Genomic DNA, 27827 nt, shown 5'->3' with positions numbered 1-27827 from the left:
TTGGAAGACCTGAACGGGTCGTGATGGTTTAAGGGGGCAGGACCCAAACATATGAAAGACCAGCCAAACTGGCCTCAAGCAAGGTTGACCCTCCTCCCCACCTCCTGCAACCGAACCATCAACCTCAGAAACTCGTTCTTCCACCAAGTGGGGAGTATAAACCAGTTTTGTGGTTCATTTCGTCGTCACTGACCAGCAGCAATGCACGGGGCGACAGCATCTGGTTGATTGAGTCGGTATATGCAATGCTTTAACATAAGGTCACCCCTGATGTTGTGATGGTCTGCTGTTGGCGAAAATGTAGGTCAGGTTGAAGTTTAAGCTTATCGTCCACGAAACGGTAGCGGCAATGGGCAACCACGTTTGCGTAACTACGATCGAATTCAGACATTGACGCCCCTGGCGGGCGATGTCCAAACCTTTTTCCCATACTCATTAGGAGGATATGGAAGGCGTGAAGGGGTATTTCAAAATACCTCAAATTCGGCTCGAGTTACGAAAGCATGACCTTCCTACGCACCACAGTTTCAATTTGTAAACACTTTGTCAATAAATTGTGAAAGCCGTTACGCAGTTTTCCTAGCTATAACAACATTGTGCTTCATCCATTGTGAGCAAACATTTCCAAAACGCTACATTGGAACCAAGAACGTATTTAGTGGTCCAGGGGGTTCGCCCCACACGAAATACTTACTAATTACAAAAAATAATAATAAAATAACTAAAATTAAATAATGAAAATATACTTGTTCTTTAATCGATGTTTATTTATTTCCACAAACTTATTGGAAGGCAAGGATTATATTGTAATCATACTACTTCGAATGACAGTAGAAAAGTCGATTTATTTTAACGTAACATTCATAAAATATCACCAGGAACTTTACATCTCGTCAACTAGATCTAACATCCTTTTTGATATGCAATAACTATTCAATTCTCTATCTATTTGACATTAATTTCCTTGACAGGACTTTTTTTTGTACAAATTTTTCCGACCTTAACTACATAAGCTAGATAATGAATACGTGCTGTTATATCACTATTCTTAAACAGTCCTTTTACCTATTCATGTAATAAAAATATAATAATTAATTTGAATATTTTAAATCATTTAATATAATTATTTTGTTTGAACACACTAAGAATTGTATATGATTCGTGTCCTCGATTGCAATCACTGAACCTTGGAAAGTTCGACTGAGTAACCAATGTGCTGCCTGCCAGAGATTTATCCACATACTTCGAACATACCATCAACCCCCCCCCCCCCCCCCCACTAAATGTTTGTCATTTTCACACTAAATTTACCCTTACCCCCTTGCCCGATGGAAAATTCTCAATAAACCCCCGACTGCCTACAGAACATTTTTGAACTATCTTTATCCTACACAATAAACGGCAAAGGTAAATCTTATAAATCAGCAACAACCTAATATATTCATGTGTGTTCATGTGTGGTGTACTGATTTGCTAGCTCATTATTCACATGCATGAAATCAGGAGTTCTTTTTCTAACCTGCATCAAAATAATTTTAAATGTCTCTGTCGCAGAATGATCTCAAAGTGATCTATTCAAGCGTTCAATAAGCAACTGGTGAATTGGCATGCAGCGTCATCTACAACTTGTATCCGCAATTACATGTTAAATAGTATCATTTGAGAATCCATGCTTTAAAATATGGTATTAGTTACTTGGTCAGAATATTGTAGTAAATACTTTCCAGTAATAACATAGTATTTCGGGTTGGTTTCGTTTAACTAGGTTGGCAAAATTAACTTATGTGACGCTGGGAAAGAAGGATTACAAACATCCATCAATGTCTTTGCCGGACTTTGCAACTCGTCAAGCTCACCAGTACAGCGCAGAAGCTGGGAAATAGTTCAGGAAAGCTTGGGCCATCTTGGAGATGACAATGCCACATAATCATTAGCCTTTCTGGTAATTATTTCGTTTTCAAACCTTGAAAACGGCAGTGAAGATCCCCAAGTGTAGCCATCCTCGTACGCGATCTTCTTTTGTCATCTCAGTCCATGCCTTCCACCCGTCGGAGCAAGCACGCATGCGTTATTCATGAGGGACGACGACCGCGATATCGCTTTGGGTGATCCATCACCATTTCCAATACAAAGGGCGGCTTGCTGCCTTGGCTTCATTCAGCCTTCAATACGGGACGAAGGCGAAAGAGATTGAGGAATGGCTCACAAGGTGGAGCGAACTGCAAGATCATCTCTTCAGGCTTTACAAACAGCACCAGTGATCAGTGTTTGTAATTTCCTCAACTTGCAAAATTGGAATTGGCGTCAGCATATTTCAGATGCACATTGCAATACCCAAATTACATGCAGTATAAATATGGCTGCTGAAAAGGCTAGAAGAGCGCATAAAAAATGTGGTACTTAACTTATGTTGAGCTAAATAAGTGTCTCGAGCTGGCGCATAGCTAAGCTAAAGCTCGAGTGACAGTTGGTGATTTGAAGTGCCGTTGCCTTGACTTCTTTTGGTTGGGAATGTTGATTGGCCTGCTGCTGGTACTATGAGTGTTGATACTCCTCATAGTACTAACATCAATCAACATTCACAACCAGTAGAAGGCAAGGCAACGGCACTTCAAATCACCAAGAGCCACATAGTCACTCGAGCTTTAGTGCCATCATTGGATCATAGCCTAGCGATGCGACTCTTTTGGGGCAGCATTCTCACCAAACGGATCGTCATGCGCCTGGGCTTGCCTAGTGTTGATGGCTCCAATGTTAAGAGTAGGTTAAAGAAATTGGTGAGCCTATACTTAAAACATGTAGCATAAGAGATCCTTTAGAATATAATGCTTGCAAGAAGTAGCTTTTTCCTCCCGAAAATTACATTCGATCTTTTTATAGACTTATCATTGTGGATAAGATTACCTCATCGTTACAAGTTTATAAGCTCAGTTTGGAAAAAATCTAAATATAGTTACAAGGTACTTTGGTTTATGACTGACACCATTCATTTCGCAAAACAGGTGAAATTAATTAAAAACCATTAATTAAGAAAATAAAAGATCGTCAACCTCACTTGACCCTACACACACAAAAAAAGAAATTGATTTGTTTGAATTAAGAAAACACGTTTGATTAAGATTTTTAGTAACCTTAACAAAAATTTGGTAATTTTGACCAAATTCTTTGGCAACTCTTAAATAAACATCCAGGATTACTAAAAGAAGTTGCTAACTAAACAAATGTGCACGATTGGTGCTGCTGAAGAACTATTTGTTTGGCGCCTATATACCAGACATATACAAACACCAGAAACTTGTTTCTTTGCTTTCCAAGCAAACTTTCTTCCCTGTGTAAGCATAACAAAAACAAAGATTAAAGAATATTCAAATTACCTTTGAGTGATTTTAACAGAAGGACAAACAACGTTTAGCAAGCAAGGAGAAATAAACAGATCTTATATTTGTGGCAATTTTGGACATGCAACGCCCGGGTACTGGCACTCGATGACTCGTTGTCTTCCGCGTCGTCTTATCTTTTACCCATAATTACTTTCAGCTAGTTTTGCCATAACGGCTGCGGTGCGGGGTAGGCAAGGCTTGCGTGACGCTATAGATATCCCATATATTCGAGAACGAACTTGCTGGCCTTATCAAACAAATGATTCTTTGAGTTCCGAGGCCGACAGTGTGCAAGGAAATTCTACATCAATTTCTTTACACGTAGCCAGCGGCGGCGATTAGAGGGTGGAGAGGGGCACTTGCCCCCTCCCTCTTTTGCTACCGCACTATACTAAATCTCAGTGGCGTATACTGAGTCCAAGATGTGGGCTATCGGACTATGTCACGTGGTCCTAGGCTATGAATAGAAATCAATTTGCCAACTCATAAAAAATCAGGTTGCCAACTCATTGGAAATCAGGTTGCCAACTCATTGGAAATCAGGTTGCCAACTCATATGAAATCAGGTTGCCAACTCCTAAGAAATCAGGTTGCCAACTCCTAAGAAATCAGGTTGCCAACTCCAGAATCGGCTGGATCATCTCACTGATATGAATAATATTATTTACATATCTATTTTTCTCCTGTATTTTATTCTCTAGACTTCAGGCTTCGCAGATATCCTAGCTAGCCCAGAATATACTCTCCTGCTAAACCTTATCTACCAACGAAAAGCAAACTGTCCTTGCCCTCCCCCGTTTTGGCACCTTACCCCACCACCAGTTTTGGAACCCAATCGCACGTAGCTGTTACATTACCACGGCATTCCTACCAATCAGGCAGTATTATTAGCTTGGCGTATGATTGACACGATTATGTGGAGGTCATGTGTGGTGAGGGACTTGGTCGTTGAAAAAAAAAATTGTGCGGGTCAGGCAGTTGACAAACTTGAATAGTAGAAATAATATAGTAAAGTAATAATTATTGCAAACTAATAATAATAATAACTCGTGGCCCCAACAGCTCATGTAGGCCAAGACGTAAATACCGACTGCTGGCCTCCCTCCCACATGCCTCAGCAGAGGTGGGCGGATCGTCAAACCAGTTACGGGGTGAAAACTAAATGAACTATTATATTCCTGAGGAACTTCTATTAATTATGTAAGATGTGTATATCCAACTAGTGCTAAAATAATGATTATGGCCGATTTACAGTATTGACACGGTCGTGCCAGGTTCAACCATAGGATATTAGTAATAGCCATTAGAATATATTTATCTCAATGCAAATTGAGAATGAGCAACATGAGACTGTATATTGGTATACGCGTGATACTTCCCAGGGCAGTAAATAGAAACAAAAACACAGAACTTACGTTTTAACATATGAATTCAGAATCTATTTATCTTGATTATGCAATTTAAAAAAGAACCAAAGTTGTACATCATAACGAAACTCACAAAAAAAATCACAGTAACAGCACAATTTTTCTCTCATGCACTTCCATTAATCTCGTAACTTCCAGCTCCAAGATTCATATCTACCAGGTGGGATGGTGTACTTCAACAGTCTGTTCATACGTCCGGGAAGGACATGTCAAAACTAAATAAACTATTATATTCCTGAGGAACTTCTATATCCAACTAGTGCTAAAATAATGATTGTGGCCGTTTTTACAGTATTAACAACTATTACATAATTAATTGTGATTAATGTAATTCAGTTTTCTAAAATAAAATATTTAAATTGATTTGATTTGTTTTATTTAATGTCGCTTTTCTGCCACTTTTGGCTAATTGCGAAGATGGGTGATAATTTGATGAAATTGACGAAGAAGACCCACGCCCAAGAGAATTTTAATTGAAATTGCCAGTGGTTCCCAAAGTGTGGGGCGCTGTGCCTGGCTTACAGGGGCGCCGCGAAAGGTTTCAATATATTCAATCAATGATATGATTTTTCAAAATATGTATTTAGTACTTTCTACACATAAAATGTTTCTGAATTTGGAATGTGTGTTTATTTTTTAACTTAAAGTCACGCAATCTAATTACACAACTAAGTGTTGCAAGTGTTAGCTAGGCCTACATTTTGACTTGGGTGCCGTGGAAAAATCTTGAAACAAAAAAGGTTTGGGAACTCCTGCCGTACACAGTCCGCTTACAGATGGACGCTCACCAGTCCCTCTGCTCGTCAAACCTTCTCGGCTAATCTATTGCTAGAAACAGGCGACGTGCACAAAAAAAGACAAATGAAGGACGGAACGAGGAAACCAATTGCAAACGATTGTCCAAATACCGACTGAACTCGTGCACGATCAACGAAGGCCTTTGAATCTTTACAGTACTTTCCTCTCTCTGAAAGGATAGGGGGGTATAAAATAACAGCTTTGAAACCTCGTTCAGGTATCCTGAACATAATCACACTTAATGAACTGTTCGGATCCATTGTTGCTACATATTGGATAAGTTGTTCTCCCTGCCGAAGGAGAAAGGGGGACGGCCATGGCCCCCTATCGGATCAATTGAAAAAAAAAAAAAAAAAAAAAAGGAATGGTGCAGTTAGCACAACAAACCGACCGTAACCCTTTCAATGAACCACGAGAAGCTAAGATTTCGGACTGCCTGCAACGCCTCTCCTCTTTCTGGTCTTTGTGTACACAATACAACCTGCAGTTCGTGATCTGACACGGGCCCGACTACCGGTAGTCACGCCGATCCGTTTATTTGGTCCTGGAGGAGAGGGGAGGGGGAGGCGTTGTTGCTCAAAGTTTTGGGGAACTGGCGTTTTTCTATTTATTATTTCCTGTCTCCTCTCTCAAGACAGTTTTCCGATTTTGAATATTGACAAAAAAATACTCCGTCCCAGAATACTGAGAAGAGCTTTTGTGTAGATTAACACAGCATTTAGTATCGCGTTTCTGACAATTTTGGCTAATCGCGACGATGAAGATGAATAATCAGATCAAATCCATGAAGGAACACTCGGAATGGAACGTTAAGGACAGGATTCGAACCTGAAACCTGTGCTGGCGAGATCGGGAATCCATCACTGATGGTTTGCCTATTCTCCATCACTGTAAGAATGAAGGGTGCAGAACTTCTTCAGTCAGTCTTGAAGTTAGGTATTGAGGCCATCCATAGTTCTCAGGACATATCGTAGTTAAATATTTGGGGCACATCATAAGTAATACAGAATAACCAATACGATTTGTCACGTGTTTGCTTACATTAACTTTGTTCTTAGAACGAGCAGAAAACACGACACAACTCACAGGTAAAACAAAAGGGACTTACATCAAATGAATTTCGGCACGAGTGTCGACTGCACATTTTACTTCTGTAGAGGCTCATAGATGAAGCAGCCTTGAACGAATACAGCGGATTTTAAAAAGCAGACGATTCTTTACTGCTATGATTAGAATGTTCATTACATAAATATTACTGAATTCAACTAGAAATTCACACAGCCTAGTTACACCGAGAGAAAATGACTTCTCTTTCAATGTTAGTTATTTTCATTATATCACAGCATATTACTTTTGTAGAGATATGGATTAAAACAACTAACTATGAATCTTAAGGTGAACAAACGTAGCAATAGCTGTCTTGAGACGCATCCTGTCTACAAAATGATAGAAGTAATTATTATATACTATTGTTCAACATAAACAATAATTTGACATTGTTTACTCCCAGCTAGTATGGTCTTCTACGATTATTTTTTAAAAAATAAGTACGTTATGAAACTGGTTATTTATTGTAGTACCATCATGAACATTTGGAGCTGGAGTACGGGGGAATCAGAAGCATGCTTTTCTTGGGTCAGGGGAAGACAATGTGTAATAGTGCTGTAAATAACATTATAAGGGTAACTGTTACACCGTGTCTTTCACTCTGCTGTTCCCATCGGCATCTTGGCATTTCAATATAGAAAAATTAGATTCTGAGAAATTGTTCAATCTTTCAATTATGAATTGAGTATATTAACCAACATTCAACAGACACTAATTCACAACAGTTTTCTATCCGTGTGACATGCATGAAAGTGTGGCTTTTCGAAGTCTGGACATCACTGTGAGGTGTCTCATAACTCGGTTGCCGAAACTATTTTCCATGTTCTCTTATGTATGATAATTCAACTTTTATTTACCACAATTAATTCTCCCCACCTATCCTTCACGTTGAAGTTCGCGAATGTTTAACAAAACGAACGACAGATGGAGATAGTGTTCTAACAAACCATATGTTCCAATGCTAGCTAGTAGAGAACATGTTAGTTAATATGATGGAACTATATTACCTCTCAATATATTTTGCAAACCCACTATTAGCTGTGAAAACATGAACATACACGTGTTATTCACTGTACAGGACAATTGCGTGAACGGACATATATGTTCTGTACAGTTAAGAGGTTAAGTTATACAATGTATCACATTTGTGTTAAATGTATTCACTCATTCAGTGATAATACGATCTCGGTTTGAGTTCTGTCGTGGATCCTGTCATCAATTGCATAATCATCATTCTTCGTCGCAAGTAGCCTAGAGAGGCAGAAAAGCAACAAAAGGAAACAAGATCCACCCCCCCAAAAATAGAAACTCATAAAAAAACTGCAAAAATATTTACGAATATCTTGACTGAAAATTTGCTTCACCCACCGCTACAAAACTTCCTTATTCCAAGTTTGATGTCTTGTGTGAGCAGCATGTCTGCAGAGCTCACGGAATTTTCCCATTGGTGTGAATACTTGTAAATACACAAAGGATTATTTCAAGGTTGTTCTTTTCTTGCGAGCAGTAAAGTACAGACATGGTAGAGGAATCGACGTGCGATTTAAATGCCCAGTGTGCTTACAGCAATGCAAATATAGCAGTTTGGGGTTTTTGAGCATTAGAGATGGTTTTCTTACTTTTCGATTCTGGAACTAAAGACATTGTTTTTCCGGAATCGTACAAACATTTTTTTTGTATTTGGGTCCACTTTCTGGCTAATAAGGACTGGGCCTACTGTTTTATAGTTGGGTCGGATCCATTACGTGCCTAGGTATCGAACCCGTGATCCTTTGATTACAAGGCGACTGTTACCACTACGCCATCTGGGAGACACTAAATCTATGATGGTAAGTAAAGTGCTCCCCTGGGCTTTGCGCCACCATGATGGCGTATAGGGGGTGTGTGGAGTTAGGACCTCCACACGTTCGAACCCGGGACCCCTGGCGTCGTAGCGCGATGTGCTTACCACTCCGCCACAGGGGCCGGCCCACACGTTCCTGATCACGGAAGAAGGTGGGGGTGATGTGATCAGCACCACGCCTCTGGCCGCCTTTACCGCCCTGAGTTTCCTCCAGGTACCCACTTTATACGACGCTGGGTGGGCGCCGGAGCTGCTTGAACATGTGGAAAAAATCCCAGTCCGCCCTCGCCGGGGATCGAATCCGGGTCTCTCGCATGGTAGTCAGACGCCCTAACGATAGGTACCGCGGCTCTCTATGATTGTAAATATACTCTAAAATTGTAATAAGCCGCCTAATGCGATGTCTTGTCGATTCACTATTTCAACACCACACACAAAGAATTCCAAATGCATCCAAGCAAGGTTGATGCTTTTCTACGTGTATTTCGATGCACGAAAAGTGCATCGTTTGTAACCTATGCATTTTAATAGAATATGTGTGTGTATACGTACATGTAATATTATATATACACACACACACACACACACACACATATATATATATATATATATATATATATATATATATATATATATATATATATATATATATATATAATATAATGCATATTAGGCTTATTTGTGTAAATTTTTATATTTTGTGTCCAGGCTCCATATTCAAGTCCCAGAGGTCTGTACACAAAAAGCACCAAGAAAAAGTATTTAAATATGCGACAAACAAATAATTTATCACGAACAAATTTATTTTAGTAATCCTGCGCAACTGCTTAGAAGTTTCAATGGACGAGAAACAAACAAGTGTTCGTCAGGACAAAATCGAGCACATTTTTTAGTTTCAATGGGTGACAAACAAGCGACTTTTCATCAGAACCAATTTTTTTTAGAAACCGTGTGTATATTTGTTTAAAATAACAAAAAAACTGTTCTAAATTACCAAATTTAGTAATGGCTACAAAATTATTTGTTTGTGGTCAGCAAGACGTTTTAACTAAGAGTGTTTTGTTGAGTGAAATAAATCACTTTTCCGTCTAACATGTGCTTGGGATTTCTTACATCCTCCAACAAGAAATAATATACAAATTTCAGAATATATATATGTGGTTCTATTTTCACTTAGACATGCTTGAAATGAACATATATTACTCTTACTATTTGAAATTGCTTTGTTCCAGGGCTCGAAAACTTTTCACGTGCCTGAAAGAGGAAACGAACAGGGCTCTCATAGACTCCTCACATTTTTCATGATCATCGAACCGTCCAAAACTTGCATGTTCGTTTCCATTTCTTCCCCTAACAAGCGCATGTTCACGGCGTAGTTACGACCTTGTCGGCGTCCGTGGAAAAATTATCGTCTAATTTTTTTTTTACACGGGTAAATAAATAAATCGTAGTGTTATGTTTCACTCTTTTGCGTTTTGCCAACGTCCACGTTATATCTTTGTTCCTTCTTTATAAACCCTCTGCTCTCGCACGATTATAGTTAACATCTTGTAGTTGAACCCACTTGTATTGTCTGCACTTTGTGTTAACGTCGCTTTTATACCAAATTATGTTAATCGTGTCGATGAGAAGGGTCTAATGAAACCCTAAGGTAAACCGTACAGAAGTGTATAAAAGGGACTCGAACCCGGGAGGCCGACCTTGAGGCACATTACGCTAACCACTACATCATGGTGGACGGAAGGTATCGTCAGATCATAATAATTAATTAATAGAACACATTTGATGAGCTTTCTTGAAGACCATAAACAAACAAAAAAAGGGGGTATTCTTTACTAAATTTGGCGTTTGAATGAGTGAAAGCAGACAATTGATACTATACTCATACAATTGAACCGGTGAGACCAAAAAGGGAAAGATTCCACTTTTTTAACAAAATGGGTTGAATACTTTGAATGCATATCAGAGCTAAAATAAAGGTATTAAAAACAAACCACTTATGGAATATTGTTACTATGGTTATGATGAATAAGTTTGTTATTGTAAGTTTCTTCATCCGGATTTTAGTTTTGGTTGCTATGAGGTGTTTTCTTTTTTTTGATTTCCCGAAAGTAAGATCGAGTGGATTCTTTCCCTTCTTGGTCTCACCGATTCAATTAATATTGCAGAGCCATTGTCAGTAGTATTCAGAATTATTCCTTTGATGAAACAAGTGCGAAATTTTATCTTTCCAAAGTAGTTTGTGAATGAAATTTTGAAATTACCAGGTTAGCTCTAAAATAATGTATTCCTATTTAAACTAGAGAGACCATCCACATACTTAACTTTATTCTGCACTAAAAATGTTCCTACTGAATCACAAAATTAACAATCTGGCCAGCCTCAGCTCGCATTGTGAAAGAATTGAATTTATAACCGGATAACTGAAAACATGAATATTTTGAATCAGTTGTATTCGAAATGTATTTTCGTCCAGGAATAAGAGGGAGGGACGGTACAGGTCTTGTTTGGCCAATCTGCAAAGGTTTGTGGTTGAAACGTTGAATTGGCAACAAGCCTAAAAGCCAATAGAGAGGAAACACGGGTTTCTACACCCGATACCGATGTGCTAGTGCTGGTAAAGGGTGCAAGAGTCAAATTCTGCTATTTACATGCTCTAATCTAGGGTGGTAGCGCAAAAGTCTGTGAGAATGAAGAGGTTTTCTTGAAATATCAACCAGGGTAAACCGAAAATGAGATTGGCGTTAGCTCTCCAAAGCACGGAAGCCTATCCTCTTCGTCATTTCCCGTCAGGAAAGCTTCCAGAATTATTTCAAGATCTATAAGATCTACAAACAGATACCCACCATACTCACAGATCGCGGGTCTACCAAGCTACCTCAGGAGAGAATTTGCTAAGCGACCTTCAAATCACCCCTGAGTTGTCCCAACGAAATACTTCTCGTTCCTCGAGCTGCCAGAGTTTGTACTCTTGTTCACGCATGCCAGAAATAAGTAACTAACAAAGTTCAATAAGATATTGGGACGTTTCGATGGGTTTCTGTTTAGTTTTAGTGCTGAATTTTCTTCCCGTTCCTCTCTACTGAATTTAGCGGTGATAAAAGGGAAGGGCTTGACAAAGAAGAGCCGTAACACTTCACTTGGCACAAACATAGGGCCTCGTTTCAGCACCAGGAGTCGAACCCGGGCCTCCAGGAGAGGCCGAATTGGTCGTGGGCTGAACGACAGCCACTGCAAGGAACGGACTCGAAGGTTCGATTCCCACCTCGGGCTGGAGTTATCACTGCCTTCGTCAATGGCGAACCATTACAAGAACTGATCAAAGTATTGTACACTTGCATACATATGTATTGCCATTATAACGTATGAGCTGTTACCCCAAGAGTTAAAGGTACATTCATCAGTTTTTATAAGATATATTCCTGTACAAAGTAAAGGGATACTACAGGTTACAATCTTAAGACACGCGTGTACCAGCTCTATGGCACATGCGTCATCAGAATAAATATTTATTTACATAGATATTTCTAAATACGCAAAAGCTAGGAATAATAATAGTTTGATTTTTCAACTGCGTTTTTCTTGTTTAGCAATGTTTAGGTCCACTTTATGTTCAGATAGACCAATCGGGACTGTAACTACAGTTTAGTTATATTCGAACCGCAAAATATGTGCGTTGAGCGGAAAATGAACCCCGTGGCACCGTGAGAAATGTTATGTAAACCGTCATGGTCAAACTAATAGACAACTGTCATGGGCTCGATGATTCATTGGTTGATTTGTTGTTTGAAGTCCACTTTATGCACAGTAAGGCTAATCGGGACTGGACCTACAGTTTAAAGTGGGATCCGAACCACTATGTGCCTCCACCGGGTATCGAACCTGAGGCCCCTTGATTACAAGGCGATGACGGGATTAGAACGCAGAACTCCGAGATTACAGACCAAAGTAAGGCCACACTTTATTACTTTGTAGCCTTTATTCTTTTGCCACATAATTCTACTATTACGGTGACAGCAACGACATTGGGAAGAAAAAAAAAAACTATTCGATATGGTCAGATCTGTCTTACTCAAAGATTTCGTACTCTAATTTCAAACTGAAAATCGTCCTCTAGCATGCTCCCGAAAGGTGTAAAAGATGTCCTACACCAGTGAGGGAAGACAGACGCAGTCTTCAAACGGTGCACGGTTTCAACTTTTTCTATCCATGTTGATGACGGAAACACAAGTTTCGTGCAGTCAATATCCACAATTATGGTTAGACATTATAAACCTATAAACCACAATGCTCATGAAATAGCTTCATAACGTGCGAATTCCTCTTTATTAAGTTTACTGTGTCCTCATTCAATAGCTAAAGTATGCGAGTGCAGCAGCGACAATGGAATTTTTAACACACATGGTCGTATTCCTTTAATTAATAGAATCAAGTACTAATGTTGGAAACAATTGCTGCTTCTATTGGCACAACAACTTCTTAGAGTCTCTTTAGCCTTTTCAACGGATATTTCGTTTTTTTTTTAATACACACAAGGTTCCTTTCAATTTGCAGCTCATGTCGTCTGCATATAGCAACTTTGCTCATGTCGTCTGCATATAGCAAATTTGGTCTACATCGCGTAATTGTAAGGTTTGACAACAAAATTAAACAAGTTCAGATATTAACAAAATTCAGTACATGCTCACTGCCTGTCGCTCTACTCTTGGTAGAGGTGTTGGTTGCACCATCCCGTGAAGGCGTAATAGATGGCGCGGAGGTAGGGCCTCTCACATTCTAGTTCATACTGAAGGTTATAATTTGCCTACATGATTCTACTACCGCACAATGGCAAATTGGCTGAGGAGGGATTTGAGAATGGGACAGCCCAAGTTTGAGTTCATTGACCATTTCGTTGCCGATGCTGCAGTTCTTATCAGAGTCTATTTTTTTAAGTCCTCTTTATTCACAGATACACTAATCGGGATTGGACCTACAGTTGAAAGTGGGATCCGAACCACTGTGTGGTGTGCATCCACTGGGTATCGAACCCGGGATTAACCTAGTTTATGAAGATAGAACGGACTGGTGCTACAATGTATGGTAGGGTCCGAATCACTGTAGTGAGTATTCATGGGAAAACCAACTTTGGGAAATGTGGATTAAAATGCCATGGCGTTTGGAGCCAGGCTGCCTAAATACAATTTTAATTATAACTTTACGTAATGTCTAATGGTTAGTTATAGATTTGCATTTCAAGTATCTCTTTTGGTAAATTTGGAAGGCCTCTTGGTGGAAAGAAGGCCCCGGGGCTTTAGACCCTACCCACCCTCAAATCTGTGTCTCGACTGTACTGTACGGTGTGAAAAATATGCTCCATAAATAGGTGTAGGCTGTCACGATGGATTTCCAAGCAGGGACTCTTGAAAATCCATCAGCTTTGGGTGTATTTGCAGAGGTGTGTATGTGTGGGTGTTTGATAGTAAAAAAAGAAGCATGCATCTTACCTGCTGTATGGCTGTCTGGTCCCTGGGGGTGATGGCGTCGGTTCCAATACCACTGTCCGGCGACGGCAAGTCTACAGTGAGACCGGCACTCCCCGGTTTGTAAATGCTGCTTTGTCGGACGTACCGCTCCACGAAGGAGGACCCATCGGTGCTCTCGTACGGCAACTGCTGGCGGACGGTTTGGTACTGATCGCCGCTCACCGTGAAGTACTCTCGGTAGTAAGGATCGCTAGCGGCCGCCGTGGCCAAGGTGTACGCCGAACCTGTGGATCGCAGGTTGCCTGCTGTGGTGCTGGCGTAGCTGTTCTGCGTCGTCGACGGCAGGACGCTATATTGCGTAACATGATCTGAGAACGAACCCTGGTTTGCAGAACTCGTGTTAACCCCGGTGCCAGCGATGTTGCCGAAAATCTGCGACGTGTACGCGTGGACTGAGGAGGACATTGTCCCACCGCCAATCTTGAGAGTCTCTGTTGTCGGTACTATGAGCTCCCCTTCCACGGGGGCTCCTGTCACGGCGAGCACCGTCGATCCCAAAGATGATGATGACGTTGATGACGACGGCGTGCCGCGGTGGGGACTCGAACGTTCCTCCTTCACGAGGACGTGACCGGTGGCAGCGTCCAACACGCCAACATCGCCGTTAGCAAGGCCTCCATTCGTCAAAGACACTTTGGCCGTGGGGCCAACTACCACACTCACACCACTACCACCGATCTTCACTGAATTGAGATTCCGATCACCTTTTCGGCTCTGGCTAAGATCCTCAGGTTCACGTTTGATGGTTACTCCCTGGTGGCTGTTGTGGTGGACGAAAATTCCTATGTCTTGCGGTGACACGGATGAAGGGGGAGGTGGCAGGTCCGAGAGGCCCAACCCACCGGCGATTCCATTGGCTGCCTTCACCTGTGACGCAATCAGGGGAACGCCTCCGCCGCTCGCAGTGGAGGTCCTGCAAAAACGAGACAAGAAAAACAGATAAGAAACGGTGCGTCTAAAACAGGAGGAGGGGGGAGTTGCACAAGGCAAAAGGGTAAAGGGAGGTTACAATCAGCGACCGTGTGAATGGAACACACGTAGAATGCCCGGAGGGTCCGAAAGAATGGTTTCCACAAGCTTCCATTACGGGACCTAAAGCTACCGTGTCCCGATCACAATGTCTACCCACTTAATGCATTATCTCAAGGTAAAGGAACTTTTCTATCTGTTGTTCTTATTACAGTATCAAGACCTATCGATGCCTATTTAAAGATATCCACACAAATGCAATGCCCTATCCTGAATATAGCATGCAGAGCGAAAGCAAGATGGAACCAGCAAGTTTGTATTTCTTGTCAAGAGATGGCTCTGCTATACAGAATGTGCAAATTTGAAGCAACCAGAGTGCAAAGGACAGTTCTCACAATGACGGTGGGGAGGATAAATTGTACATTTTGTTTCCTACAGAGCAAGATTACAAAACTCTAGATAATAGAAACAAGGACAGGACACATTAATGTATTTATTAATAACATGAAGATGGTTTATCATAAATCGGAATAAATAAAAGGTGCAATAATTGTAATTCTCAATTTAAGGAAAATGTGGGCTTGAAACTGGTACTTTGTGTTTATTACAGAATGAATATAATTCTTTGAAATTTTTTAATGATGGAGCTACACCCGGATTTAAGGGGGATCGGTGGGGCTGCAGCCCCGAGTCTCCATTGGTGAAATATGCTTTGGAAAGTGCCACAAAATTAAGGAAATTAGATATTTGAAACGTGGTTAAATTTACAATGATAAAAACTTGTCTTTCGGTTTCTTTCGGTGAACTGACTTGTGAAATACACCGTATAGGAAACATTCTCTGTAACACAATTCACCGACTCTGTGGTCGTGCGCAATAAGTGGTCAAATTTATCTCGTCAGCAAAGTTACCAGGTTCGAGGACACACGTTTTGTGTCCCTGCATTAATCACATCTAATCACCACCCGTCCCCATTGTCGCGATTAGCCCAAAGTAGAAAAATTGCGACGTAAAATAACACATATGAAGGTAAAATAATTCCTAAGCTTTTCATACTACCTATGTATAGAGAAGATATTAAGAACTGAATGGTGACGAATATCCAATCCCTTTGATAAAATATGAGTAGACACTGGATCTCATGGAAATAACTACTGTTTTCAAGTTTAATATCTTACATAGTGTGGGTGGGGTGGGGGGGACTTCTTAACAAGCAAGTTTGAGCCGCCGAATTAAAATAAGAAATGTATTTTATATGAAATAAAATTATGCAGACACATATATGATAAAATAAATACAATACATATAATATAAGTTAAAAGAACCCAGAAAAATGGTACAAATTAAAATTATACACATGGACATAAAAAATATATCAAATTAGATATAATTGACAGACATAAAAAAGGTTTGCTTGGAGTACTGTCTGTCGCTTTAAGAACGAAATCAATGTAAACAAGTACAAATGGCATCCGAGAAATCCTATTGGCTGTTCGAATGGCAGCTGCGCAGTAATCTCGCGCGTAGGAAAATAGTGCATGTAATAAATCAATACCACTGAAGTTGCGAGATCTTATATTAAGCTACGACTAATGTATTCATGCGCAAAATAACGGAACTAACACACAGGAAAGGAACTACTTCTTACAAATCATGTGGTTTTGTCTACATTAACTTCTTTCTTGTAGAGAAAATTGAGATCGCTGAACACTGCTGAGAATCGCCTTTAGTGCAATTGAAGTTTCAAATGACTGATTATAATTCTGGCATTGGTGTTACTTTATGCTTATATAGTGTTAAAATTACATCTTTAAGTGTAATCAATCGTATTGTACACGTAGTAAACTCAATTCACTTCATATAGAAAATCTACCCTTATCATTAAGTATATGGAAAAAAAAACATGCGTACAGTACATAAGTATGCTGAATAAATCATTGAAATATAAAAAAATATGTAAGTATATTAAAATATTTAATCATATTTTTTGTAGTTCTCGGTGACTTGCATTATTCCTGTATTACTTCTGTGGTTTATTTAGATTTCTCAGAAATTCGGTCAGAGACACTCACTACCTCAGCTGCTGCCCTCTACTATCGGATTAGAAATTATAGATACTCAAGTTTGGACTGCAATTAAAAAAATAACCAATAGCTTATTCAATTCTGCGTTAATCTATATTAAACAAATTTTTTTCGAGTTTGCCTTGTTTTTATCGCCTTGAGAACAAAAAAGGGCCGGTTTTTTGGAGTTTTACAAACGATTGCTCTCTTTGAAAGTCTATAAATTAAAAACAGTATATCGCGATATCGAAAAAATATCGTCCAGGAGATATCAACTAGACGATATATCGTCACGATACTTTTGGAGATATATATCTTGGAGACGATATATCGCCAATATCACGATACGGAACAAATATCGTATCGTCTGTGTATTTTCTTGACGATATATCGCGATATCAAATTTCCGATATCGTCCATCCCTACTAACCACTCTTCCATGTAGGTCGGCTTCACCAAGCCGAAGAACCCGTGCGCCAGGGATTCACCACAGACGATGGCTTTTCCGGGAATTATTTGTGGGGTTTTAATCAGAACTCCATAATACTCAAAAATATCGCTTGGTGTTGGACAAAGTCAGTCATAAACCCATAGGAACCACCAACCTACACACAGTAAACTAAATGCATCATATCGATTTATGCATCGATTGATGCACTAAAGTGTGTTTTGCAGCTTCTTCAAAGAATCAGATTCAAATTTGATGCATTTGGGTGCATTTTTGTATGTCGTGAAAGAAACACCAAAGTGCATCATTTGATTCAAGTGAGGATATTTTCAGTCGAGATGCACTTTAATGCATCAGTTGATGCACCTTGATGCATTTTTTGGATGATGCATTCTGGTACATCAAAACGCATCAGCTGATGCATTAAAGTGCATCTCGACTGAAAGAAATCCTCACTTGAATCAAGTGATACACTTTGGTGTTTCTTTCATGAAATACAAAAATGCACCAAAATGCATCAAATGTGAATCTGATTCTTTGAAGAAGCTACAAAACACACTTTAGTGCATCAATCGATATGATGCATTTAGTTCTCTGAGTGTATGGCGAGGAGGAACAAGGCAAGACCACTGTTACGTACACACGGAGGAACAACACTCGGACAAAACCCAATCAAGTGCAATCAGACCAAAGAACAATTCGTCTTCTGCCAGGGATGTTATTGTTCCTGTCACTGGCCTGATCTACAGCCGAAGCTTAACAAGAGTGCATCGAAACTATCCCTCAACCAGCATAAATCTTTGGCAGAGATGACCAGCTTATGCATAAATCATTACGCTATAATCCCTCCTAAGTAATACTGTCAGACCGCGGTTGGTGGTGATGTAAATGAGAAGTCAGGTTGTTGCCAAGCAACGTCATTCAAGATGGAAAGGCACGTATGCGAACACGTGGAGGAGGGGGTTGAAACCAGGTGGACTTGACTTCTGTTTCAAGCAGGTATTTCTAGAGATATTCTAGGGCCTCCCCGATGGCGCAGTGGTAGCGTCGTCGCCTTGTAATCAAGGGGTTCCGGGTTCGATGGCCGGTGGAGGCACATAGTGGTTCGGATCCCACTTTAAACTGTAGGTCCAGTCCCGATTAGCCTTACTGTGCAATCAATAGAGATCTTTGCTGGTAGAATGAACAGTTTTCGTCATAAACTCAGCCCTGTATACGTTAGGTTGGTGTCAGGCCCGGATTTAGAGGGGGGGACCCCCAGATCACCATTTGAAAAAAAAAATGCTTTGTATAGAGCCACAAAATAGAAAAAATAAGATATTTGAGTTGTGGCAAAACTATAGAAAATGCAACCAACAGTTATATTACCTGAATCTAAAGGTTATAACGGAAATTTTATACAGATAATAATAGTAATAGTAATAATAATAATGTTAATTTAAAATAATTATATTAAATCAAATTAATACTAATTAAAATACATAAATTAATATTATATTATTATTACACTAATAGGTAAAAAGACTGTATAAGAATATAGATATAACAGCGCATATTCATTACGTAGTTTATCTGTAGTTAAGATAGGAATAATTTACATAAAAGCAAGTGCCCTGGCAATGAAATTAATGTCAAATAGATGAATAATTGAATATTTATCGAATAACAAATATGATGTTTCATGTAGTTGGAGAAAAGTAAGTTTCTGGTTAATATTTTATACATATTATTTTGAGTACTTAGTGTACATAAATCTTCTTTGTAATGTCCTTCAAAGCCGTATGATACCAATATAATCCTTGTCTTCCAATAAGTTTAGAGGAAATTATACAACAAATACAAAAGTAGTATGTTTTCATTATTTAATTTTAGTACTTAATAAGTCTTTCGGGTGGGGGGGGGGTCCGGGACCCCTGGACCCCCCTAAATACGTCCTTGAATCAGCCGCAAGGTGGGGGGAGTATGGGTGAATCGAATACACACACTGATGTGTTCAGGCATGAGTTTACTCCTCCAAAATGTTACCAATTATCCAAAAACGTTGATTAATGCAATGGGAATGTTTTCAAAAGACTTTGCGACACAAACACAGTTCTGATCCTCGAAATCATCCTTTTATTATTATTAAGAATGAAATATCATTTTGAAACACATCGAGTCATGGAGTATGACTAACCAGTGTGATGGAGCCACTTTTTTCAGGCAAAAAGTATTTTTTTTAAAAAAATGCTAACGAGCTACTTGTAATTTTTTTCAGCCCTTTGTGCCACCACCGCTACAGTGGAGAGATTGTTCTTCATTCTTGTCGCTTGATGACGTGTGCAAGAAGCGATTGCGTGTGGGGACTTACAGATACAACAATAGGTGGCGTGAAATGTGTTTGCTACAAAGTAGAGAAGTATAACCTCGCAAGGGATTCCATAAAGTATTCAGTTCAAAAACAGAAAATCTATTTTATATATAGATTTATTTAATATACAATAGTCACGTACAGTCATCCGCAATAAAAAGTAAGACATCTACATACTTAAACACTCCCTTCCCTACATGGCTTAAGCAGTGAAGTATCTAAATGTCTTATTACCTATCTCGTTATCATTGTCGATGATCACATGAAAGTTATGGTAATTTTCAAACACGCTTATGTTTGTGAAAAGTTGGGCCTCACACGAAAAACGTTCTGATTACACCCCTGAACATGAAATAAGATTAGAGAAGGGACGTTAAAATACAATTTGGAAGGAAATAGGAAGCACGTTGGGACAGAGGACAGGCTACCTGAACAAGTACTGTTGAGGGCAACTGGGGGAGTGCTCATAATGACACACGTCTCGAAGCTTTACATCACAACAAACATCACATTTTTGCATAATACACAAGACTGTGCAACATTTATTCGGATCACCTACGTGATTCGTTACTTTGAAACGTCCAAATTGCATTTCACATTAATCCACGACCATACATTAATGATTTGCGTGCATATCGCTACACTGTCCTCAAGTGATCGCACAAATCAAATTGAAATATCATCGTGTGCTGCTTTGAGCCCCAACACTGTGTAGTTTCGCCTTCCTGGACACGCTATACCTTTCGAAACCACAGCTGGTAGATCACGAATCACACGTCAAAAAACTGCATGCTGATTTCTTACTTTTTCTAGTGCTGCACTCTGGTTGGATCTTGAAGTACTAATCACTTGTGCTTTAGGTAAACATCTGTTTCCCCTAAGGGCAATAAAGAAACAAGCGGGGATGTAGCTAAAAACTGATATGAAAACACGGTAAAGCTTTTAGATTAACAAAGTCGAGCCCACTTGGGAAGGGTTGCCCTGTTCCAAGATCACGCAGAGTTGCCAGCTAAACGCCTACAATGTTGCCAAGAAAGTAGTCTTAAAAGTTTTGAATTAAGCTAAAATAGGCTCTCTTTTCAAAATATTACAATGTTGCAGATTTATAAGTTACACTCCTTTGAAATGGTAAGAATGGAGTGGAGGTAGAAAAAATTAGAACACCATTGGCCTAATTTGAGAAAAGCAAACAATTATTGTGAGAAAGAGATTATATTATGAATGGACGGACACTCACAAACATCCATGCCCAGGCCGGGATTCGAACTCGGGACCCCTGGCGTCGTACCGCGATGTGGCATAAAAGCGATGACACTAAGCGAAATACATACTCACTTAAACCTTACGATAGTGCCATTTTCAGTGCACTAAATTAAAATAGAAGCATTTCTTGCCATATGGAACTGTCACGTTCATTCCAACCATAATAGCTATGATTTGGTTGAAGGGGGATATCAATGAGAGATAAATGGCAGATTAAATGATTATGTTTCCCTAGTTCTGTATCACAACACGCTTCTGTGAAATTTCTTCTCGTTATTTCATCTTCAAAAGCTGAAATTATTTGCGTAGATCCCATACTAGTTTAATACAACAGCTGAAAGAAAAGCAAGTGCCATCTATACGCAAGAGAGGTAAACTAGATGACAATGGGTGTACAGTTCTTGGGAGTCATTAGCATTTCACTCACCGAGAAACCGCTCAACTAACATCCCCCATTTTTCAGAATAGCCTCCACTTTTATTCAACAGTGGCATGATCAAATGTTGGTCTTTCTTTCACAACAGTTGATACGGTCCAGGTATTAGTATATGGCAACTATGTTTGGCCTTCACGGTTAGAAGAAGAGAAACCGTAAACAGATATATTCTGTGTATATCATTTCTGCATCGTGCTTCATTGTACATGAATGTTTCGGCCAGTTTTTAATTAAATATGTTGTTTATTCACTGTCTTGTTTTTATCTTGTTCTACTAATATTATCCTGCATTACCATGTTCCTCATTCGAATCTATGACCAGATCTGGCTGCTTCCACTTATTCTTGTCGTCGTATTAGGGGAAGTAAGATGTTTGGAACGATGAAAATAATCAACTCAGCATTTTCAAAACTTTTGGATTTGTATCAAAAATAAGAAAAGGGAAGATTCAAATTCAAAAATCCTGATTGCCAATTCAGCTTATTTTTACTTTTAAACAATTGTCTTGTTACTTACTATTAGTATGGCCGACAGTCACACATCCTTAACTGCGGCTTCACCTTTCGGTTCCCAGGGTACATGCCCCCTTCTCTAGCTATGGCACTAGTTCTCCTGAAGTGTTCACTTGCAAAAGCATAAGAAAAGCTTCTTGCAGGCTAGAGAACTGATATGTGATATTACCGGAAATAGAATCCCGCTCATAGGAAGACAATAATGGCACATGGGCTTCATTCTCGCACAATGACTCAAGCAACCGTGAGAAACACTGAACACCATTGCCATGGCTTCAACACGGAGGATCTTGCAGACATAGGAATGCCATAAGTCTCAGTCTCCGGTTCATCATTACAGAAATAGCCTCTTTGGAAAGATTGGGAGGAGCGAAACCCAACATATCTCTTCCTGTAGCAGCAATTTTCCATTGCCTCATTTTCGGAGCGTCTTTCCATAATTTCCAGAAACTTTATTGGCCATTTCTCTTTCTTGAAAGGAGGCTGAAAAAACCATCAAGAGAGGAAGCCCTAATGGTAATTCCTTCCTAAAGAGGACAAAGGAACAGAGACAGAAATAAAGCCACTTCACATGTGATCACGTTCAGCTTTTTTCTTACTGTGAAGAGAAATCCTCGACTTGCTCATCGAAAAATCCTAGTTTCTTTTCCTCCATTATTTAAAAGCAAGCAATCTCGCAAGGAAAAACCGAGACACGTAAATAAAAATATCACGGGAGATAACTAATTATCCACTAAACCTTTTCTCTCTTTCCCCCATTCCATTTTCCAGATATGTATATGTCGTGTTTCCGAAGCAAACGGAATGTGTGTGTGTGTTTGTATGTACAGATACATGTGTATGAAAAGCACACGTAGAAAAAGTTATATGCGCATCCGGTGTTGTAAATCCAGAGTGTAGCGTGCGTTCATTTCGTAGCCTTAGCTGTTTTCATAATGACGCTTCGTGTCGAACTTTTGTTTCATTTTTCCCCCCACCGCCCTCCTCTCACACCGCTCGTTTCGTCTGCGATAATTGCAAATGGCTCTTGGATGTGCTGTGTAAGTGCGAGTGTTTTACAGCTGTTCATCACATCGGACACGAAAAATCTTCTCAGATTCAACCCCCCCTCTCTCTGGTAGTTATAAAAAACTACACACTACTTCGCATTACACGAGAAGGTTTTGTAGAACATGAACCACGCTTCACGTCCCTTGAATAATATTTTTTTCAGTTTTTTGGAGGGGAAAGAAGTATCGGAATCTGCCGCAAGAAGAGGGAAAAGTATGAATAAATCCACAAAAAAATTATGAAGGAAATATTCCAAAATAAAGCAAGAAGAGAATATAAGAAAAGGCATACATGCCGATACAACAGGAAAGCAGATATAAATTAAAGGAGGAAAAAGACCAAGATAAAATGGGAAATGGAAATGACCATCAGACTAGTCGGGCAACTTATAATTTGCCCCACGCTTTATTCATTAATTGTGTATTTTTTCCGGTTATAAACTACAAGTATCAATGACGTAATTTTTACACAACTAAGGACAGGATTAACTAAAAAATGTGAACAGGTTTTCCTGAAATATCCTTGTAGTGGTAAGGCTAGTGGATTTTACTCTGATATTGGATAATAAACCTTTTCTCGAGCAAGGCCTCATCTCCAGGAAGCTATCAACTCGCGGAAAGCCACGGCACCTAGCAACCTGTTGAGTGAGATGAGTCAAGGCAAAATGGATAATAAACCTTTTCCTGCTCCCACACGTGTCCACACAAGGATAGTTGACAAAGGTAGACCATTGCTGACAGCCCTTCCCTCTATCACCGCTAAATTCAGCAGAGAAGCATTTCGTACAAGGATGCTTGACAAAGGTAGACTATTACTGTTACGTGTTCACTCAGTAGAGAGATACAAGAAGAAAAGTCAGCACTAAATCTTTACAGAAACCCATCGAAACGTCCCAATATCTTATTGAACTTTGTTAGTTACTTATTTCTGGCATGCGTTCTAAGTCGATTCCCACCTCGGGCTGGAGTTATCACTGCCTTCGTCAATGGCGAACGTTACAAGAACTGATCAAAGTATTGTACACTTGCATACATATGTATTGCCATTATAACTTATGAGCTGTTACCCCAAGAGTTAAAGGTACATTCATCAGTTTCTATAAGATATATTCCGGTACAAAGTAAAGGGATACTACAGGTATAGTTATTATAGTTTTCTGAGCTACCGATAGTGGCGCTGCTTTGATGTTTAGTCACGAAAAAAGATCGGAAGGAAATTGTCTGTTGCGTTCAGCGAGCTGAGTGACCACGTGAACAAGGAAACTGCACCATCCTCAGTGCACCCCGCACCAAAATTGTGAACAACAATGGTTCCTGAACTGATCATACAATGACATTTCCTACGAACACGTAACCTTACTCAGCTCTTGCGACACACGACACAAGATCATACCAGCATCAACGACCACGAACCTTTCTCGACTTCAACTGTCGATCCTATCACTTGACAGTGTGTATTCAGGAAAAAAAACTTCTCTACGCTGTGGAAAAGAACATTGCGGAGGGCGTCGCCACGTAATCGTGACTTCGGGGGTCTCGGGAGGTCGGAATTTGGCGAGGCCCAGCCCTGTACGCTACACGGGCGTAGACAGGTGAAAAGGATTGTGACGCCTCATGCTTTTGTGGCACGTGACAGAAGACCTCCCAAAACATAACGATGCTCAAGTTTTACTGTTGCAAGACCGAAAGGCTCTAGAAGAGATGGCGCTTCCAAACACTGAATCAAATTATTTTTTGGTCAAGTTTATGTTTGTTTTCTTTTTATTTAGCTTGGAATAAGTGATACTAAAGCCTAGTTTCTATTCAGACAAGTTCCAGACTCATGACGCGCAACATGCGCCGGCGCTTAGTGCACTGTTTCCAATTTAAAACTACTTCTGCAAAATACGCCCGCAACAACACTGGAGTGCAGGACCGCAGTGTAGCGTACGTAGTTCAGTGTTTCTTCACTTGTATTGTAAGAATTTGATGGTGATTTAACTTGTGTAAAGATGGACAATATAGCTATGGCGAATTTTGTGGTTATGGCAGGCGCGTACTGGTGATATTCCACAAACACTGACTCCTGTTCATATTGCTCTATAAGTTTACTACTTTATCATTCGACCACTCCATATCATCCACAAAACAAACGCTCACGTACAACTACACAACCAACTACACTAAAATAACAGGACGTGGTGTCGTGACGCCCCTTCAGTCCGAACAGCGAGCACGTGGTTGTCGTTGAGTCCTCTGATTCTACTCTAGTGCGCATGCCCGTGCCCCAGGAACTTGCTGCAGGCTGTTTCCATTGTCTGCGGCGCATGACGCGGCTCATGTTGTGCGTCAAAATCGTTTGGGGCAATTTTGTCCCCGGCACCAGCGCCGCGGCATGTTGCAGACAGTTACCATTTCAACAAATGCTTGGCCCATGCCGCGTCATGTTGCGCGGCAAATTTGTGATAATGGAAACGGGGCTTTAGTATGGATTAGATGTTGCACGTGAACACCCTGTCGTGGCTTTTGATTTGGAAGATCAAAGGCCTTCCTTGAAGCATATTTTACATTGATTGTTTGATTTGGATATTTTAGTTCGCTTTTCTGCCACGCAAGATGGGAATGAGTGGTGTTATGTTGAAAGTTATAAAGGGGCACTCGCAAAGTCAAGGACTCGAACCCTGGACCCGTGTAGTCGATGAAAGCATATATTTGCAGAGAACAAAATGTAAATATTATAGATCGACCACAAATAAAAAAAGCTTGGGACGAAATGTCCCCGCGCAGCTTTCCCTTCCTCCGTTCAGCTCGGGCCATAAGGAAGCATGGTTCACTCTCTCCCTCCTCTCCCCTCCTCGCGCGAGTACGGTGCACAGGAGTCGCGGGTCTGCGCAGGTTTCTTTGCTTGGGGTTCCACTATAGTTTAGCACTTTCAACTGTGCCTTAGCTTTCCATCTATATATACTAAAGGCAATGTCCCCTATCAGCTCAAATTCACAGCGTTCAAACATGTCTGTCTAACTGAATAACCACAAGACAGGAAGGTTGGGTTTGATCTTTGTTATTTATCGTCGCTTTTCTGTCACTTTTGGCTAATCGCGAAGATAAAAATGAGTGATGATGAAATTGATGAAGGGACACTCACAAAGAACACCATTGCCCCAGCTGCGATTCAAACCAGGGACCTTCGATGTTGCAGCGCGCTGTGATAACCAATCCGCCACGGACGTTTGCAAAAGACAGGTAGGGTTGGTTATTCAAGAAGTGGCTGGCTCAACCCTTCTGATAGACCATCTAGATGTTTTCCATGGGTTACCATCAGCAAAATCCCTCAACGTTACTTTCCATCCGCCGTTGCGGCACAAATATTTGACAACAAAACCCAGAAGATACGGTTCAAATACATAGATACCATCCGAAATACTATAACTGATTCTCAGTATCTGCTGCAAATTTAAAACATTATTATAATTCCAGCGCTTATGGTGTAAAACCACCGTGGACAAACATTGATTGTCCTCTTATTTCTATTACCCACAACAGATGGCAGTAAGAGCATAATAATAAACTTCCATAAATATTTCAGCACAGTTCTTTCCTAGCCTTTTCAACAGCAGCGCAGTAAATGGTCGTTAATGGCTTTCGTAAATTGCGGATTACATATCAGTTAATTTCCTCATAATTACGCTATCATGGCGTTCTGTGAAAGAGCTTATTATACTGATTAGACACGCTATCGAATATGAGTACCAACGCTACTGCATGTACGCTCGTTAAAATCGCTAGGTTTTGACATGCACGTGTGCGTCTTCTAGCGCATTCATCATGTAGATTATCCACAGAAATTGCTGATAGAACTGAAGACTATGGGTTCATATCCATTCCATGACTATCCTACACACTGAACGTACATTTTAGTTATCTACGAAGTGAAGGGCAAATTCGCAAAGAGTCTTCTGTGCACCAGCCTGTGCTGGCATGTTTAAAACACATGGCTTTTTTCTTTTTACAAATATTTAAAACACAGTGTTTTAAACATGTTCTTTTAAGACTTGTTTAAAACACATGTTTGATAGTCTGCGGTTATTTGCGTGTTTTGTAACTTTGCCTTTTCATTCATCCTGTACACAGAAATCTGTTCAATGGCTGAAAATGTATATTCAATTATCAAAGAAACATCGTGATGAATACCCTTGGGCCACTTTTAAAACGCTGGCTATGTTTCTTTACAAGTGTTTAAAACATTTTTTTTGGATGAAACAGTTTTGTTCCTCACTTAATATACTGCACATAGTTGTCAATGTCAATATGTAGTTGCATTCACGGTAAAATGTCGTATTTGGAAAACAGAGTAGCTACCACTGGGGCCTGGCAACTGTGGATTGGTTGAAGCTTCTTGAGCAGCCAACATGCGAGATTTAAGATTAACAAAATTAGGTGTTTTTAGAAGTTATAACTAGGAACACAGTCTTTCCTTGGATAATCAACAGATTACTTATTAATCATTATTCTTAGAAAATAAGTATGACATTATGTTTTAACGTTTTATTTGTGTGAAACATGTCTTGTTTTGTTCTTAATAAAAACGCTGTTAAAACATTTAAAACAAAAAAAGCGGTTTTGTTCTTTCGAAAGAAACGCAAATTTTGCCAATCCCGATACCAGGTGCATGTTTTCC

The 27827-nt window shown here is 39.9% G+C and overlaps 1 protein-coding gene across 4 annotated transcripts in view; it reads right to left on the bottom strand.

Moving 5' to 3' along the window:
* grh (grainy head) overlaps positions 1-27827 on the bottom strand; it is a 446442-nt gene that overhangs the window by 130948 nt on the left and 287667 nt on the right. For all 4 annotated transcript variants that reach the window (XM_083138915.1, XM_083138919.1, XM_083138917.1 and 1 more), the window contains exon 3: positions 14042-14993. In XM_083138915.1, the coding sequence (XP_082995041.1) occupies positions 14042-14993 (952 nt within the window). The remainder of the gene's footprint in view (positions 1-14041; positions 14994-27827) is intronic.

The sequence above is a fragment of the Lepisma saccharinum genome, chromosome 17 (assembly GCF_977018435.1).
Source record: "Lepisma saccharinum chromosome 17, izLepSacc3.1, whole genome shotgun sequence".
NCBI lineage: Eukaryota > Metazoa > Arthropoda > Insecta > Zygentoma > Lepismatidae > Lepisma > Lepisma saccharinum.
Note: the sequence above shows the minus strand (reverse complement) of the source record. Positions and strands in the feature narration are given on the sequence as shown.